The 19,971-nt window shown below is 41.8% G+C and overlaps 1 protein-coding gene across 1 annotated transcript; it reads right to left on the bottom strand.

Annotated features, from left to right (window-relative positions):
* Positions 1-1,375: 1,375 nt before the first annotated feature.
* Positions 1,376-4,016, bottom strand: LOC147452050 (uncharacterized). Its single transcript, XM_086518871.1, has 2 exons — positions 2,636-4,016; positions 1,376-2,292 (listed from the first exon to the last, which is right to left on the bottom strand). The coding sequence occupies exons 1-2, from the start codon at positions 3,438-3,440 to the stop codon at positions 1,418-1,420; spliced, it is 1,680 nt and encodes a 559-aa protein (XP_086374997.1). The 5' UTR covers positions 3,441-4,016; the 3' UTR covers positions 1,376-1,417.
* Between the last annotated feature and the right edge of the window lie 15,955 nt (positions 4,017-19,971).

Raw genomic sequence — 19,971 nt, forward strand, 5'->3', positions numbered from 1 at the left:
GGTGTTAAACCCAAAGTGGAGTAGTTTCATATTTTCAATTGAGTGCTTGTAGTTTTTTCAGGAGATGGTCAGTAATTGTAGTATGAAAAGGGACAAACCTCTTCATATTAGAAAACGGGTTATTCCATGATGGTTGTAAGGTTTTGAATGTGTAGAATGAAGAAGAAGAAGAAGACAATTGATGCCCTGTGCAATGTCAAATTCTTGTTTTCCTGTGTATGTAGTTTTCAATTTGTATTCAGAAATGCAGGCGCTTGACAAATTCCTGATTCCTATGTATGTGTTGAATGCTATTTGTTAATGGATTCTGTTAATGTAATGAAAGTAAAGGCTATTTTTCTTCATTATTATCTTCATGTCATGGTTCCCCCATAACAAAGAGCAATTGGAAACCCACTAAGAATATATTGTCTAACTCTCACTTCTTCTTATCTCACTCCCCTTGGACAGGTGTTTTTGTAGCAAGGCTAAAGCTGTGCTGAGCATACGGGCTCACAAATGCTTCAAACTTGCATGAGAAGATGGAGTGACCTAGTATCCTAAGGAAATTTAGGCTTTCAAGTAAGCCAAGCTATACAAAGAGTTCCCTTCCTCACATAGCCTCTGGTATATATAGTCAGGTCAAGGCCTTAGGAGTTGTTAAAGAAGAATTGAAGAAAAATCTCAATGCCATATGGAAGAGACAATGGAACAGGATACAATGGACATACAGGTTCAGGTGCCTTTGGGAATTCCCAACTGCTAATAAGCACTCCTATTTTTTTATGGCTCATCATACATCAAGGCATTTGGACATGTAAAATGGTATTAGTGATGGCATATGTCAAAGATGCACGCTCAAAGTTGAAAATTGTCATTACCTCTTTTTCAACTGCAAAACCAATCAAGGAATTTTGAAGATCATTAACAATGTAACTGTTCATTTATGTCTTGGCCCCATTAGCGTTCAAGAACTTATGTGAGACCAATGCAAAGCCCTTGATACTGTTCTGTGGAATATTTGGAGGGGTATATTTATCTAGTTCATGTGGCTTCAAAAAAATTGTAATATTTATGGTCACACATCTTCGTCTCCGCAAAAATGGAGAGCTGTACTCCCTACTCCCTAGATTTTTTTAATGCAGGTTTAGAATGAAGGATAGCATATCCTCATGATTGGTTGATTTGTACGGGGTGGACCCACCACCTTCTTGTGGGTCCCATGTATCTTTTCTCTTGTTAATTCAAAGTTTCTACTTCCCTCAAAAAAAAAAAGACTAGTTCCACATACACGAGAGAGAGAGAGAGAGAGAGAGAGAGAGAGAGAGAGAGAGATTTCTATCATCCAAAGGACAATTGCAATTGAACATATTTGTTATTACCCAAATTACCCGGACAATACATTTGTTTTAATTATTATCATTTAGAAATAATAATTTTAATTGTGCTTACATATGTAATGTTGGTATGCTTTACAACGAAAAATCTTTCGAGAGGGGGAGATGAATCCAGGCATGATCATAAACTCTACTTTGGGAGGAGAAGAAGCAGAGCATTTGGGGCAAGTTCCTATGGGGGGTACACTCACAGACTCAACATACGCCGGGTCAATGACATGGCCTCGCCCCACTCGGAATATGTGCATGGGAGGGTGTGTAGAATTGGCCAATCTATGCAAAAGCCAAACCCACTTGGCTGCCCTCAAAAACCCCTCCATGAATCTGTCCCTCTCTGCTGCACTCCTATACCCCATGCTCATCCATGAGAACATGCCCATGATCTCCTCGCTCTTCGCCGCACAGTATGCATGGAACGCCTCGTCATAAGAGTTGCTTCCGGCCCTTAATGCCTCCTCAGCATCCACACCCTTCATGCGAACATACTCTTCGGCACGGGCGGTCGCTCGTGCCAACGGGTCAAGGATGCGTGTGAGCCCACTTTTGTCGAAACTATCGCTCTCGAAGCATTGGAACATGACCGTGTGAACATGTGCTTCCAGCGCATAGCTTGCATGCACCTTTCGGGCAAAGACAGTGTTGGGCTCCATCTCCATTAGGGTTCGGATGAGAGCATAGCCAGATAAGACCATCTGTTGCATGTAGACTCGGCAGAAGTAGGCAACCTCGGCGCGGCAGCGCAACAGCGCCGATTCAAAGAGCAGCATCATTGCTGATACCAAATCTGCATCAAGCCATATGGAGGTCAATTGATTGTGCACATCCCATGATGGAGACTCCGCTCCAGCGGGCATGATGCTGCCACTTGCACTCAGATCGTCGCGACTTTGAACCGACACTACTTTCTGGTTAATTCCTGCAAAGAAGATGCAGGATTAATGAAAGCACAAAATGCAGTATACAGATGCATAAGCATGTAGATGTATGTGCATGTTGATGCATGACATACATCCATGTACACACATGTGGTGAGTGCATAGGAGATACTCTCAGCATATACAGAAGCAAGAATATGTATGTGCATGTTGATGCATGACATACATCCGTGTATCTCCTCAGCATGTACAGAGGCAACTGGCAAGGCTATGTATGTGCAGGTTGGTGCAGGACATACATCCATACATCCTCAGCATGAGTCTGTCAAGTACTATGCATGTAGTTAAGCAAGTGTACTAAGTATGTATAAGCCATGCCCTCACCTTCATCCCCATCAATGCCTTCTCTGCCTTGCTCAAAGCTGCTCCTGCTGTCGGTCCGAGTCACCTGCCCAAGCATGCTGGCCGTGCTATTGATGCTTCTATTAACACTGTTGCTCCGCCCCATCAACTCTGGCAGCACCTTGAGGGGATTCTCCACAGAGTTTCTCTCAAGCAACGTATGCTCTTGGCTCGTGATGTCTTGCTGTTGCTCCATTTGCCACTCCCACATGTCACGTGTATCCTGCGTCTCCGCAAGCGCCTCCTGCTGAAGCCGAGCCTGCTCTAGTAGAATGGGGGCAGAGAGCTTATTCAGAGGTTGTCTCGATGTGAGAGGGTGCTGAAAAGAACCGGATTTTTCCTTGCTTTTGGACCAGCATGTAAAGATGCCTGTGACAACGCTGAGGGGCTTCGCCGGAGCTAAGCGAGCGGAGGCAACAGGCTTTGGGTCGTATTCTCTGAGAAGGTGTTGATCAGGAGGGGGGAGTGTGGTGATATGTGTGCAAGATTGAAGGGAATCTCCGTTCTCATAAGTGGGCTGGTGAGAGCACACATTGGCTTGGAGTTGCTGGTTATGGTGAGCTTGCTTGTTGCTGCGTGAGTTGGGATTGGCTGAAGAGGAAGAAGGTCGATTCCTGTACTCTTGTTCGAGTGGAGGCTCTAAAAAGCGGGAGCTGGAGCCGATTGTCACCGATGTCGAGGGGTTGGCTGGCATACTGAAAGAGGAACCCTCAAAGGGGTTCTGCACGACAAGGGAGCCAAAAGAGGAGAAGGCCTCCACCTCCTGGCCTTCAATCCTCTTTGACATGGTGTTTGAGAGGGTGTGTAGCAGCGAGATGATGTGACTACTGATGTCCCGTTGTAAGACCGAGGCCTACCTCAATGCATCATACGATGCTAAACCTCTGTGATATGCTGATTACTCTGCATTGATGGAATGATCGCCTATTCGGAGGTTGCCTCTTCCGAATAGGCAGCCAGGGAAGCGATGCCGCAATGCAATGGGCTAATCGCACCTTGCAGCTTGTATGAAGTACAAAATTGCTCTAATACACTCACACAGCACAAGCAAATGCACTGTGGATCTCAATGGAAAGCTTCTCTCTCTCTCTCTCTCTCTCTCTCTCTCTCTCTCTCTCTCCTTGCTTGAAAGATCACTCAGGAGCAAATTGATGGCAAAAGCCTCAATTTTCAGCATCATTTGGTGAGCATGAAAGGTAGCTTCAAACCCAAAAACCTTAAGTGTGCAGTGTCCACCCTAAAATATCCCATAAATCTTAGTCTCCACTGTCAATTATCTGCATTAAAGGACCAATAGCAGTCCAAAATTAGGGACAACAAGATGCAGACACACAGATTGGCAGGAAAGGTTTAAACATTCCATTTCTTCTGCATGAAAAGTACCAATTTTCTTTGTTTTGTGTGAGCAAAAGTACTCTTTGTCTAACATGGGCAGTTTAAAATTGTAATATTCCCCACGCTTCCAGAAGGAATGTGTGTGAATGTCCTGCTTTCTTACTGCTGCTTTTTCGAATGGATTTTATGGAGTGTTTGCCCAAAAAAGTCTTTGAGTGTGCAGAGAGAAAGAGAGAGAGATATTCTTCCACAAAACACGACAACATTAAGATATAGAGAATTCATTAATTTCTGGCCTTTTCCAATTAAAACACGTTCTACTTTTAAAACCCTGGAATACTGCTTTATTTATTGAAAGATTTCTTTATTTGAGTAATTTGGTCTGTTTTCCAACTCAAGCAACAATAGTTAATGTGATCACTTTTATCCTCTAATTTTTCTTTTTTAACGAATAAAAAAATGCTTATATGAAACTTATATTAAAAAATGCTTGTAAGTTAAAATAGGAAAATTTTGTAGAAATTCCCAAAATACCCCTCAAATTTTAAAAATTCCCATTATAACACTCATTTTTGCTAGCAAAATTCCCAAAATGCCCTACAACTTTGCAAAATACCCAAGATCTTGGCTGGATGTGATTAATAGCAGCTACCACTCTCCCTCGTTTATAAGTGACATGGGGTGGTGTCACTCATGGGATCGACGGTGGAGACGAATTTTTGGTAGAGCAGGGTGATTTAGGCCGTCGGATCAACGCAGCAAGGGGGAGCAAGAATATAATGCACGCGACTCGCATAGCTGGCATCGTGTCGTGATAGGTGGACTGGATAGTGTGCGTGAGTCCAGTGCGAGGGGTGGAGAGCTCAAGGCGCATCGCGAGGGAAATCTCTTTTGCATGGAGGAGATGGGATCAACGGTGGATACATTCTCCGTCATCGATCCCTTGAGTCTCACCCGTGTCGCTTATGGATGAGGAGCAACTCTCTTGCGTGAACCCAGTTGCATTGCAAACGGCAGGGGTAGAAGATGGAATTTTCAACTCTGCCCAAATTGGTAGATTTGGGAATGGCATCAGCGTTTTTGTTAATGTGAGCGTGCTGGGGTTGAAGAACGACGCACGTGCGAATGCACCCTAACCTCAATAACCTCTCTCCAGAAGGAGTTGTTTTGCAACTCGTCATAGGAAGATTAGGTCTCCCTTGATGGAAGAAGATAGAACTAGGATTTTAGATGGTATGATGGGCTCTCAAGATGAAATCGTTCATTAGTTTTAGGCATAGATGCATCTATTATGCAAAAAATAGGGCAATATGAACAGAAGACCTTGAAATGCAAGTATGCTAGGGGTTCCTAGAAGACCTTGAAATGCAAGTATGCTAGGGGTTCCTTGAGCAGTATAACAAAACTTCTTTTTCCTGCAAAACTCACAATTGTGAGTGGATAGTATTAAGAACATCAGAAATATACACCAACCTCGAGCTCAGACCAAGCCTTGAGGGTCAAAGGATTACAAGTTTTCTGCTTGACAGAGAAACCACAACTACTCCTAGGCTTGACTTATTACAAGATCTCATCATGACATGTATTGTTCTAGACCAGTCCTCTGAGGCTTGTTTGCCTCCTTCAGTATAACAAAACTTACGTGAGTAAAGGATTCTGCTTGGCTTCTTCATTGTTGGGGACTCTTGAAGATTATTACCCAAGTTTGTCATCGTCTAAAACCTTTCAATATTTCTATAGATAGACTTAGCGTGGTCTGGTGTCTTTGTCGTGGTTACTATTTGTACCTTCATCTTGGTTTTCGAATGGACTTGCTATGTAAGTTCCTTGAGCAGCATAACAAAACTGATGTGTGTAAGGGATTCTCATTGGCGTCTTCATTGTTGGAGACTCTTGAAGATTATTACCCAAGTTTGTCATTGTCTAAAACCTTTCAGTATTTGTACAGATAGCCTTAGCCTGGTCTTGTGTCTCTGTCTTGGTTACTATTTGTATCTTCATCTTGGTTGTTAGATGGACTTGCTATGTGGGTCTTTTTATGCTTTTTGAGAATTACCTACAACTTTGACACACCCCCAACCCCAGTAGGTGGAGGCAACGCAACTTTTAAGGTGAGTCTTCCCGGCCGGATAAGGTTGGCCAAACCACATGGGAGAGTGCTTGCTCAGTTGGAAGAGTCATAACCTATGAGTTCAAGGGTGGTGGGTTCAACACCCCTTGACTACTCGAAGACATGTTCTAGCCCTTAGGCCTGCCTTGTGGGTCTTGACATTGCCTTCCCATGGGGCACTCTAATATATTATATTGTTTTTTTTTTTTAAGTCTACTTCATAAAAGAAAACGAGCAATCCATCCACCAAAAGTGATACAAGGGATATTTTCAAAAAATCCTTAAATTTTAAATGTATTAGGCAAAATGCTTGATAGTATATCTGCCTGAGAATGGGCTTTTGCCTATGTGTACTACAAATTATTCATGTAGCTAATAATTGTCAACTTTCTTTACATTCTAAAAGTACTTTTTTGTAATTATTTTCAGTCTTCATGTGAAATAGGGAGCGATTTTAAACTGATAAAGCAATAGCTACAAATTAGAGGTCATGGGTCAACCATAGTGGCTAGTAGGAAACGGCTCTAGAAAATCATGGTTTGCTTTAAATAGGCTTTTACATTGCTTTAATTTATTTCGAGCAAAAACAGTCTTTCCCCTTTTTAAATTGTTTTTAGGGGAAGTTGCTTTGCTTGCTTGCCATGCATATCTTTGGCTCTTAGAATGTAAGGGCCAGGGCCCTTGCTTCCACACGTGCCCTATTCTTTTTTTCCCAAAATCCAAATCGATTCAAAACTTTCCCTGATTATTAATTTTACATCCACAGCCAATCCCAACCATACATTTCTTCCACTAAGAGCCGGCTCGCAAGATGCATTTGACTTGGCAAGGTTCACCACTATCTCGATTCTCCACCTTGAAATCACTTCGAAGAGTGATCCTATCAATTGGGGTGAGGCAAACACTCATCACTAAATGACACAGCAACTTTCGAGGAAATCTATGGTTGAAAAATCGTGTTGCGTGTCAATGAGGATCACAACAGTTGATGCCAAGAGAATTTGTTGTAAACTAGATATAAACTCGTGCAAAGGTTAACTCGTTGTTGACTAGAAGTGAACTCCGCAAGTTATGTGCACTTTAGTTTGGTGGTAGGAAATACCTCTAGGATGCACCTTAGTGGGAAGAGTTATCAACCCTTATTGAACAGAATTAAAACACAATAAAACCCTAATCTATCTATTTGCACCACCCTATAAGGTCAAGGAAACAAGATATTGTATAGATTGGCAGGCAGTCCTAAGGCTAGGCATCTATCCTCATCATCAAGATAGACATACTCATTCTCAATGAGACCATAGCCTTTCTCGATGTCATCTATTGGTTCTTCTTCATATTCTCGTGCATGTAAGCTAATTAAAAATGCTATCATTCGTGGGTAGTCATTTTGTACAAAGGGGTAAGCATATGCCAATGGGACAATATCTTTTATCGCATAGGGATCAATCGTGGTCAATAGACGCACCAGCCATTCTAACTCCTCAAAATTTTCCTCACATGGTAGACTAGCTACTAGGTCCCATTGTGAGGTAAGTACATGGTAGATCATGTGAAACACTTGAGAAAGGTAAAAAGGATACCTTTCACCCAAAGCAGGGTTGGATGAGTCTAGTGAACTAGCCATTTGTGTACACATAGATAGATTTTGGATAGTTTGCAAATAACATAAGGGTTGTGTCACTGCGCATGATGTGTCATTGTGAGTTTTGGTTTATGGACAAAATTTTGTAGGTTTCAATCTTGTTGTTTGGTGGCTCTTGCTCTTTTACTTTTTTTACCCTTTTTTTTGTATTTGGTTTGTTTAGTAAAAGGCTATATATATACATTCCATAAGATTTGGAAGTTAAGGGGTCAGGGAGGAAGGTTAAGTGGAAAGCAAGCAAATGATGGATATTAGTAAATATTATCCCCCCCCCCCCCCCCCCCTCCTTGGGTAGATCATACTTTTGGAAAGACGTTGTCACCTTTTGTTAGTAGCGGCTAACATAGGCTACACAGAATATGCATCAAGCGACAGATATCTATGGTTGTACATAATATTTCCAACATACTTTGTATAAGTCTTGGGCTCACTTGGAGTTCCAAAGTTGTATATGCTAGTTTGAGGGCTCAAGTTTAAACCCATAGTAGAAGGGATTGTGGTGAAAGCCCTTAAAAGGAAGCCTTTAGGCAAGGAGGCTTCATTCTTGAGTATCCACTCTTGAAGATCCACTTTTCAGAGCTCCCTCTCTCTAGAGTGTTCACACTTTGGCCTAGCCTTGAGCTTAATGTCTATGCTTGAGAGGCTAGTGCTAACCATTGTAATTAGATTAAGTTCTTCTTGATTAATCTAATTCTTATTTTCTCATTAGTCTACTTCTTCTCTACATTTCATCTTTTCATGAAGTAGTATTACACTTTCATTATTCTAGATTTGAGAGATGTATGTACTTCTTGCTAGTAACCACTCTTATCTCTCTACGAGCAATTGATTTGCGATATTTAGCATCACAAATTAGGTTGATTAAGTTGGGTCTTAATCTTGTAATTTGTGTGTATGCCCTATTCTTTACTTGTGTGTAGATAGGTTTTATGAAGCTCTAGCACAATTCACCTTGTGTGCGTAGTTATTGATGAAGTGCCTTAATTGACATGTGATAATTAGTGTGTGCTTATCGTTAGTGTGCTTGGGTTTCTAGTCTATGGCAAGTCGGACTTTGTTGGACAGGGAGCGACTCACACACCCATGAAGTGCATGCAAACACTACCTAGATCAACATAATGTCAATCGAGGACACAGATGACACGATAGGCACACGGAGGAAATCTCTTAAGCTTGTCAGGCTCAGACCATCCTACACATACAACACTCAAGAAGGCCTACTAAACCACAATCAAGAACCTCACTGCCCTCAACTACACCACCTAGCCACATACACACATACGGAAGGTAACTCACCTAATCATGCCAAATTCGTATGAAACTTAAGGAACACCATCCCCTCACTAGGATACACCTGTCCCTACGCTTCTACACTCAAAACCCTCACTCTAAACCCATTTGCGAAAAACGCGTAGGATGACAGAACAGAATTTTGAAAGTGCCCGAAACTGAAATTTATGAGTACCTATGCGTAGCTTATGTCGCCACGATTCTATAGACTACTAGCACGCAAAAAACAGACATCGTTTGATACACTTACGGCCACAAATAGCTCGTAGATGCGTCGGCGTGTGCGCTTCGTCTCGCGTGGAATGCTTGGCGTTGTCGCGTAGCTCTCCTCGAGCCTACAACAATGGTGCAGTCGGATCTCCAATGTGTTGAGCGAGCCGGGCATAGCAAGAGGATGAAGCTCACACTCACTCTCTTTCTCTCTCACACACAGTAGACGGTAGCGCTTAGTTTTGATTATGATAAAAGTCTTCTTACAAAATGACCTAGGTACCTTATATACTAAGGCTACCTTAGGTTTAACCAAAAATGGGGTTGAAAGGGTCAAATGGCTTTGTATTTACAATCTGCAAGTGCCATTGCACCCCGACTTCTGAAAATAGAATAACTACTCATTACAAATGACGTTTATAGCCATAATCCGCAGCATTTCATAACTCGCAAAAGATAAGACTTTGGTACGAAACTTGAGTTATGTTGTGTTGTTGACCCAGTGGTCAACATTCGCCCCTTCTGCGTTCATGTCGTCCCTAACATGACCTGATTGTCGATGGCGATGTGGTCTTTGCTGTCGTTTTGTTGTTAGAAAGAAAGTATAGACTATAGCCTTTGCAGTAGCTTGTCTTGTTCGTCCAATCCGATGTACATAGTCTTCACATGATTCAGGAAAATCATAATTGATGACGAACTTTATGTCTTTCACATCCTCGCTCCGAGCTGCAACATCTGTTTCTGTCATTATAGGTCTACTGCCAGATCTAAATTCAAAAAGAACTCAATGTCATTTAACTTGACTCTTATCATCATGGATAGAGAAAGCTCCATCCATCATTTGCTCCAGCAAATCTGTGAATTCGGAGTATTTGTGATTATCAGAAACAACTTCTACAATCTGTATAATTAAGTGATTGGCTTTCTGATCTTGTGAGCCAATGACAACTTTGTAAGGATTTTGTAGAAATTGTATGGCTAAACCCTTAACTTCTTTAGGCCAAGTTGCACTCCAATGCAAAGTCTGTTTGTCAGGCCGAATCTAGGACTTAATTATTCTAATTTGAGGTTCAAAACCCTGTCAAGCATTTGATGCGCATTATCAAGGACAAGCTTTTGAGATCCTCTGATTACCCTTATGTCTGCTCTTTGTCATTGAGGACTTCTTTGTTCTTGAGTTGAGTTGTGTTGTTGACCTAGCGGTCAACACTTTGCTGTTGTTTTGGCTTCATCTGTTGCACTGCTTGTATCTTTGTCGAACCACAACAAGAACTATGATCCATTAGAGCGGACGTCTATCATCGTAACCATTCATCTTTTGAGATCCTCTGATTACTTTTATGTCTGCTCTTCTTCATTGGGGACTTCTTTGTTCCTATGCAATCATGTTGTTAGTGTTGTCTGCAGCTTTGTCATTGTAGGCCATTCTTCGACTCGCCATTGAGGAGAAGTATGCTATGATCTGAAATTGGTGCTCCAATTCATTTGTCAATTGATTTGAGTAGCATTTCCTTATTGTTGATGTAGAAGGAATATGTACAAGAGGATGGTGATAGGTGTCTTTAGATTAGGGTCCAAAACCTGGATGACCAAGGGGAAAAAACCTGGTGGGGAAAAAAATGCCTTTGGTATACGCTTTATTGGAGTTGAGCAGTTGAACGTAAAGTACATGTTCATGAAAGGTGAGTGCTTGGGTGAAACACGGAAAGAGTGCCTGATGCAAGTGCCAATTATGGGACACTCTATATGCATATGAGAAATTTGTCAACAAAAGCATGGAATGTGAAGGAGATGATGGGTGTTTCGAGGAATAAATGTAGCACATGTGACATCAAAATATGTCTCAATAGCTTCCACCTTTCCAAGAAGGGTTTTCGATGTAGAAGTTTCTCCACTCGTATCTCACTGTGCTCAGTACGTGAGTGTCTTTTGGACCTTCTCCTTCACTTCACCAGATTTAAGTACTTAGACTTCGACTCTTTTGCTCACCTATACCAGCATGAGCAACACAACGTAAATATGCTCAACTCTTCCATCTTGAGCAGTACCTAGAATAGCTAAGATGCTTAGACCACAGAGAATATTACTTGAAGCTTTGGGACTAACACCTCACTCATTTTGTGGCTTAGCTACTCGACTCTGACTTGTATGACTTGTCGGTTGCATGATGACAGTGCTTTGTGACAAGTTCTTCGGCTGTTGTAATGGCTGCTGAGAAATACTTCGTGAAGTTTCATCGTTTCCATGTACCTTCGTCTCTTTGTAGTGCTCAGGCCTCTCGTCAGTCTTTTCTTCATGTGGATTATGGATTTTTAATTTTTTTCTTAATAATAAACAAAGAAAATCTTTAAAAAACTTAACAAAAGAAAAATCATTCAAATAGAAATCTAAATGCTATGTACACTATACACATGTCCCTAGGGGCTCATATATGGATTTTGTCCCCATACTCCTCTGTAACACTACTATAAGGGCATATACTCTAAATTTTGTCAAAAAATTATCACAATAAAACGCAAAAATTCAATGCATGTCACAAAACATTTCCCTCTAATAGTCATAATGTTAGGTCCGCATTCAGAATGCCTCCCCCCTTCCTATTTGGAGTCATCCTTTACGACAGGGTATCGCAAAGGGTATGTGTTGTGCTTGGGCAATTAAAAGTTGTGCCTATGCAGGCCTTGTAATATAGCCCTATTATGCATACACAGTCAATGCATGGAAAAGATTTATGTTGTGCAAGATGTGGGTATAAGCAATTTGCTTATTGGCATTTGTTGGCGAGGCTTCCTATTCTAAACAATGTAATGGTCTTTGAAGCTCCTGTATCGTTGCTTGATTGAAGCGACTAGCTCTCTTCTAACTGTAATGTAATCGTTGGAAGAATTGTAAGAATTCAAGCGGCGATGCACTGACAACAGTTTTGTTGTTCTTCTTTGGGACCCATTTCTTTGCGATTATTGGCTGTTTTGTTGCTGGCTCTCGTTTAGGAACCCATACTTGCCCGTGCTTCGTTTGTGTTTGAAGAGACTTCTTTGGGATTCACCTTTTTGTTGTGTGAGTCGACAGTGGTCTTTGCTTCAGCCCTTGTACGCTTGGTTGGGGACGAGATTCAGGCTTTGAAAGTTGTTACTGTGGTTGTTTTGGAATCCAAATGAATTCACTTCTTTGGGATTCACCTTTTTGTTGTGTGAGTCGACAGTGGTCTTTGCTTCAGCCCTTGTACGCTTGGTTGGGGACGAGATTCAGGCTTTGAAAGTTGTTACTGTGGTTGTTTTGGAATCCAAATGAATTCACTTCTTTGGGATTCACCTTTTTGTTGTGTGAGTCGACAGTGGTCTTTGCTTCAGCCCTTGTACACTTGGTTGGGGACGAGATTCAGGCTTTGAAAGTTGTTACTGTGGTTGTTTTGGAATCCAAATGAATTCCTGACTTTTTTGTGCTTGAATCGACTTCTTTGGAGCCCAAACCTGAGTTGTGAAAGCTTGCAACTTTGTGATATTCTTACCCGTTCGTGCACGCTTTCCTTGTTTTGGTTTTGGTGTTGGATCTTGTGATTTGTCATTAGAGATCTTTGTCTTCTTGATCCATATCTATTTTTGGCCGATCTGGCTTTTTGGTATCCAGATTTGTCGAGCTTTTTCCCTTTGACTTGTTGTCCTGTTCTTTTGACCTGTCATGGTTGTTGCTGAAGGGGTTGGTGATAGTGATGGCCTGAGTTGATGATAGGGGATGTCGTAAGATTCATCACTATCGCTACTATCCTCAGCAAGGTTGACTTCTTGTACTTTCCCTTGATTTTTTGGCTGGTAGTGGAAAGTTACTGTATGTTTGCTCGTGGGTGGTAGTTTCTTGGAGGACTTTTCTAGCCCATTGATTAGAGCATTGTTAGCTCATTGCTCTGGTCGTATTACTCCTAGCTGAGTCTTTGCATCCTTATTAGGAGCCATGTATGAGGATGCTTGTGGTGGCTGTGTCTTCACCGAGGACTTTGGAATCCACTTTTGATGCACTTTATTCATGTAGTGATGACATTGATTCCCGGGTCGTTGATCTTCTTGAAGCTTGAAGTGTTCTACAGAGTCATAGAACTCGTCGTCTTCTTCATCTTTTGATTCTCCACATTTCTTTGTTTGCTCCTTATTTCGAGAGATTGTTGATGTCTGGATCTCTTCGTTTTCCTGGATTACACTCACTGCAAAATAAGGAATGACATCATAGCCATTTTCATCACAAAACTTTGTTGTGGGAGCATCCTTTACGGCGCACACGTCCAGAGTAGCCAGGATGTGTTCCCATCCAAAAGTCTCTAACTCTTCTTCAGGAAATGGTTCTGGGATATAGTCGCTATCCTCTATAACCCGCTCTAGGATACATTCCTCACGTTTCAAGCTACCACATTGTGAAGCTCCACACATCCACAGGTCTTTAGGCTTACCTAACCAAGCTGGAAGTTATGATCTTGCTCTACTATGGCGGAATAAAACTCCTCAACCGGTGTTCTCGTCACATCCCTATAGCTATGGTCACTCAAGTTTATCTTTGTTATGGTTTCCATATGTCTCAGGTATATATGGTCATATCCCCAATCTTGGACCATTTTCAATTGTCGCATGAATGGTCTTCCCAAAATGATGTCATAGTTGTTCTTCTTGCCAAAGTCAACAACAGCAAAAGTGTGTTCATATTCAATGCCACAAGAAGTAACAAGTACTTTTTCTAGTAGTCCTAGGGGCTTTTCCTTGTGTCCGTCTGCAAGCTGCAGGGTCATTCGTGTGGATATCAAGGCAAGTTTTTCCCATTTTTTCCAAACCTCTTTGGTTTCAATGGCCACACCAGCTCCACTGTCAAGGATTGCCATGGTTTTTACACCATTGAATTCCACAGGAAGGGTGGTGTTTCCCTCTTCTCCCTCGTAATACTCGCCTACCTTGTTTAATGGCACTGGCCTAGTATTTAGTTGAGGCATTTCAAGCTCTTTGATGCCTTCCTCAATTTGATTCATTGGGGTTTTTACACCAAATTTCTCTAGACATTTACCCACATTAGCCCACATGTTTGGTCTTATTCTGAGCAACTAGGCTAACATTATTGTATAGGTGACTGGGGTAGATAGAATATCTACTAGCCCCTTTGATCGATGGCCTTGTTGGGAGACAGTCTCTGTGATGGGACTGCAACCACATCTGACTTGGTCTCGTACTCTCCCATGTAGGACGGTAGTGTTCTTAGAGAATGGGGTTGACTATCCATAGATTGTACAGACCCTTTGTCGCCCCAATACGATCGCACGTCTAGATTCATTTGAGATCCAGTCTCAAATTCCTCTATTGGTGGTAGAAACACTCCTCGTTCATCACCAGTCTTGTCTACTCGTCTTCTTAGGCATCGGCTTCATTGGCCTCTCTGACTTGTTTCCACAATTCGTCAAGACCATCTATCTCTTTACAATCCTCAGGTATAGCTTGGTGAAATCCCTCAGAAGAGTTATCCGTGGTATTCAGTACTATCCTTGGTTCTAATGCTGGGTCTTTGAGGTTTGGTATGTGCTTTTGACTAGAATCTGGCTCTTTTAGTTCCTAGTTTGGTGGGATTACTTGTGTAGGCATGACACGGATCACATCCTCAGGTTTTGCAACTGGTGGTTCTAGTAAGGCTTGGGCTATTTGAATCATTTTCTGGCACATTTCAAACCATTGCTTTTCTAGTTCCGCATATGGATATGTCATCCACCTGTGTTCTTGGGTTTGGTTGTTTTTTAGCCTCACATCATAGGCTTTCAAGAGGGCATCTAATGTCTCATTAACCCCGATTTTTAGTCTCATTTAGAGAAATCCCCGATTTCTTGATTTGGTTTGGGTTTTTCGGGAAATCGGGGATCAAGTGAGTGATGCCACACTCAAGACAATAGGCATTTACTTCAATGATCTCCGTATGAGGACATTGTTTGAACAAGTGGTTGTCACGACTTTTGTGACAATCTGTCTCTGGTTGAGGAGATTCTTTTAGCATTTCCTCTTGGCTATAAGCAAGCTTTGACCTAGATAAGCCGCTATTTGCAATGAATCGCAATGTCCTTTCGTCCATTTCATACCTTCTTTCTTTCGACTAAAACCCAGGAGGTGGAGGTTGTACCGGCCTCACCACTCCATGTGTTTCTCTCACATTTTGTTGCTCCGAAGGGTAGTACTCACTTTGGTTGCGATACCACATTGTCGCTGGTACTGGCGTTGGTTTATTTGATGCTTCCATCATTGGCATGTATCTCATGTCTACCTGCATTCTAGCACCTGGCAACGGAGGTTGTTGTCCTAAGACAAGCTGTGGCCTTAAAACTCCTACTGGTCCTGGTGCATTCCCCGTAATGTATCTAGGTGGAGTAGGTGCTTCTGGAACAGGTTGTACATACCTCTCCCTAGCAAATTTCATGCTATAATAGCACTCTTCCTCCGTATGGTTCGTCCATTTTCTCTCAATTTCACACCACTTCGGCTCTCCCAAATCAGACCTTACAAGAGGAATCAACCTCTTGACCAAGTCGTCGATAAGCTTTTCTTGATCAATAGGTGTCGTTGGCTTGGCAATGGACTCACTTATCTGTGAAACACTGTGCTGAGAGGATGTGTCATCTCCTTGACTCTTTAAGTCCTTTTCTTTGTATGCCTCACAGTTATCCACTAGATAAAGAGCTTCTTTGATCAACTCGTTTAGCATCATTGTCCTTATCATATGCAGATCCTTCTGAAGGTCCGCATGTCTCATTCCCTGGATAAAGATCAGCATCAGTCGTGCTTGCGTAGGTAATTCCGCTCTTGGACACAGCTTAACATATCTCTTGATCCGTAATGATGCTTTGCGTACTGATTCATTCTCTTTCTATTTGAATCTATGGATTTGCGAGACCATGTTGTGAGCAATGCCTTTTGGCGAGAATTCTTCAATAAACTCCTCAAACAGCTCATCTAGGGTCTCAAAATCCCATTTTTCCACCGAGTCGAACCATGTATCTGCATCATTTTCTAGAGTCAATCCAAATCCCGCAAACTGTGTCACAAAATCTGAAACTTCCTTTGCTCTAATCACTCTTCTAAAAGCTGCTACGTGATCTCTCGGATCTTTATCTCCGGAGTATTTTCTGTTTACCCATTTCTGGACTTGGGATGGTCTAACTCATCGATTGTCTACAAGTCTAACCAGAGACTCTCCCAATCCTTCTCTCGTTATCTCTCTTGAAGGGAATCCTCGTGGCTCTCTTCTTGGAATTCCTATAGGAATTCTCGTGTTTGGTGGAGGCATTTGTGGTCCTTCATTGACCAAATATCCACCTCTTTCTAGTACAGTCTATGCATTTGTGTTTTCTACAACTCTGTATTCTCGTCCATACTTGTCGACAACTATAGATCTCCATTGACAGTCGACTCCGTATGTGTAGACATATAAGAGCTTGTAATCCGTTATCTCTTCTAGGTATGGATCTGAGCACCTATAAAGATTGACCTCATTGTCGTCAATGTATCTATATAGTCCTTCACTCTCATGACCAATCATCCAAACTCTCTCAACAAGATGGATCTTTATCAATTGCAAGTTTGGAAGATCCATTGTGGGAGGATATTCCTCTATCGTCGGGATCTCCAAGCTTGTGTAAGCTGCGTTTGAATCTAGGGTAGACATGATTTCTGGGCTTAAGAGCTTTTGCTTGGTTCAAGTAGACTTAGTACACTGTGTTCAAGTGCTTTGGTTAGGGAAAAATCGAAACTATGTCCAAAACCGCAACCGTTTTCTCACAATTGTCGCAAATTGTCGCTTTTAGACACCCCTGACTTTCGGATGTATTTTGAGGCCTCAAATGACGTTTTTTTCAAATTTGAACTAAATGGTTGTCATTGGCATACATTTAGTTCAAGTTTTGCTCTAGGATCTGTAGAGCCGCTCTCAGGCTACGTTTTGATATAAAAACTTTTCCAATCCGATACCGTTTGTGAAAGTTATGGCCAAAATAGTGAAATGCAGTTTAGAATGGTCAAAATGAGTCCAAATTCAAATTTAAAAGAAGATTTGGGATCTCTGTGACATTGTGAACACTTCTGTATGGTCAAAAGTACAATTGGACCCTAAAACTGGCCTAGAGACATCCTACGCGTAGGATGTCTATATGCTCAGAATTTAACAAAATTTGGCCCAGAGACTCCCCTTAAGTCCAACAACACAATGGTATGCTCAGAATTTCATTTGGACCTAGAAATGGCCTTGAGACATCCTACGCGTAGGATGTCTTTTTGCTCAGAATGACTTGAAATTTTCACCCCAGCTTCTCCTTGATGTGCTGATCACAGTGGTGTGCTCATAGGTTGGTTTGGAGTCCTAAATCAAGCTAGAGACATCCTACGCGTAGGATGTCTAACTGCTCAGATTTTGTCCAAACTTGGTCCCAAGATTCTCCTAGTGCTCAGCAACCCAATGGCATGCTCAAAATTGAATTTGGATGCCAATAGGTCAAGATTTAGGCTGCAAGAGCTTCTAGTGCACTCCAGGAGTAGGATGTCTGACAATTCTTGTCTTTTGGCTTTGTGAATAGGCCAAACAAGGTCCAAATTCACTTTTGAAAAAATTTCTGGAATCCTTGAGACACTTAGAACCTCCCTATATGGTCAAAGTAGAATTTTGACCACTTTATGACCCAGGAGACATCCTACGCGTAGGATGTTTTTTTGCTCTGTTTGAGCTCAAACTTGCACTCTAGCTTCCCCTTGATGTGCTAAGCTCACAGCTATTTTTACTTTTTGATTCTGACACCTATAGGTTGGTCAAATGATCAAGAATCTGTTCCAAAAGCGTGATGTCTGTTCTGATGAATTCCTAAGTCAAATCAACTCCAAATTGGACCAAAATTGACTAGGAGGCTTGCCTAAGGCTATACAACACCTTGCTATATCCACAGTTTGAATTTGGCCTCTAAATCATAACTTAGACATCTTACACGTAGGATGTCTAACTGCTCAGAATTGCCCCAAATTTGAACCACAGACTCTCCTTAAGGTGCTTATCATTGTGGTATGCTTAGAGATTGATTTGGAGTGCTAAATCATGGTGAAGACATCCTATGCGTAGAATGTCTTTTTGGCTTGTTTGACCCCAGACTTGTCCCACAGCTTCCCCTTGATGTCAGTAACCCTGTGGTATGCTTAGATTTTAATTTGGATGTCAAAAGACCCCAAAACTAGCTATCCTTGCCTTTTTTAGTCAAAAATGCTACAATCTGTTCAATCTTCCCTTTCATTGACCCAAATGAGATGAAATTTATCACATGCACTCAATACAGCATTTAGAACATGCCTATGGAGTCATTCTATGGTTTGGTCTCAAAATTAGGCCTTGGACACAATTTGGATAGGATGTCTGGCAATTCTCGTCTTTTGGCTTTGATCTGTCAAAATTTGGTCAAATTTCCACTTTCCAGGTGAAAATAGGGTAAAAATTACCTTCTAAACACAATGGTAACCTCAGATTTTCAAAAAAAGTGCCCAGATCACCCTGTAGACATCCTACGCGTAGGATGTCTACTGCTGATTTTTTGAGACTGAAGTGTCCTTGATGCTTCCTTATGCTCTCAGCAAGTGCAAGTATGCTTCACAATTGCAAAAACATGCAAAAATCACTCAATTTAAGCCTTTTCTGAAATTTTACGTTTTCTGACTCCGCCTTTTGGCTTTTGGTCAACAAAAATAGGGAAAAACACCCAAGTCAATATGTTACTAGGGTAAAACCTACCCTCTGAACACACTGGTGCAGTCAGAATTTTCAAATTTGGTCTCCAGAACCCCCTTGAGACATCCTACGCGTAGGATGTCTATGTTTACAGAATTGCAGGTTTTCTTCACATAACCCTTGCAAATGCTCTTTTATATGCACAGCATCAGTCAGTCATACAAAAATATCCACAAAAGCTTGTTTAATGCATTTTTACCCTCAAAAGCACACTTTTTCGTGATTTCAAATGCAATCAAGCACTTTAGCAAATAATTCAGTGTTGAATAGCTCTAGATCAAAATCGGATCACTTACCTAAAGCTACTCCTACAAATCATATGGGGTTTTGCATCTATGAGTAGAAAAACGCTTCACTGCCACACACGGACTAGTAAACGCTTTTATCACCTCACAAATCACTCGACCACCAACAACTACTCTAATCCACAGATCCTAACTAAACCTATCTAGTCGCAGACCCTCGGCAAGACACACGCTTCCTGGCTATCCACTTGATCGCGGAATATCCTCTTCCGGATCCACTTAAGAAAAACGCTTTCTTCAGCCGAAACTAAATCAAGCAACCATCACATGAATGTTAGTAGGAAACCTACTTAGGTCCTTGTGTCCCCGGCAGCGGCGCCAATGTTGGACGGGGAGCGACTCACACACCCATGAACCTAGATCAACATAATGTCAATCGAGGACACATATGACACGATAGGCACACGGAGGAAATCTCTTAAGCTTGTCAGGCTCAGACCATCCTACACATACAACACTCAGGAAGGCCTACTAAACCACCATCAAGAACCTCACTGCCCTCAACTACACCACCTAGCCACATACACACATACGGAAGGTAACTCACCTAATCATGCCAAATTTGTACGAAACTTACGGAACACCATCCCCTCACTAGGATACACCTGTCCCTACGCTTCTACACTCAAAACCCTCACTCTAAACCCATCTGCGGAAA

This window comes from Adiantum capillus-veneris, chromosome 8 (assembly GCF_014529385.1).
Source record: "Adiantum capillus-veneris isolate H3 chromosome 8, ASM1452938v2, whole genome shotgun sequence".
Lineage (NCBI taxonomy): Eukaryota > Viridiplantae > Streptophyta > Polypodiopsida > Polypodiales > Pteridaceae > Adiantum > Adiantum capillus-veneris.

Coding starts and splice junctions, on each gene's coding strand:
- LOC147452050 (XM_086518871.1), bottom strand. CDS start 3,440: ATGTCAAAGAGGATTGAAGGCCAGGAGGTGGAGGCCTTCTCCTCTTTT. Junction 2,293..2,635: donor AGGCATTGATGGGGATGAAG/GTGAGGGCATGG, acceptor TCTTCTTTGCAG/GAATTAACCAGAAAGTAGTG.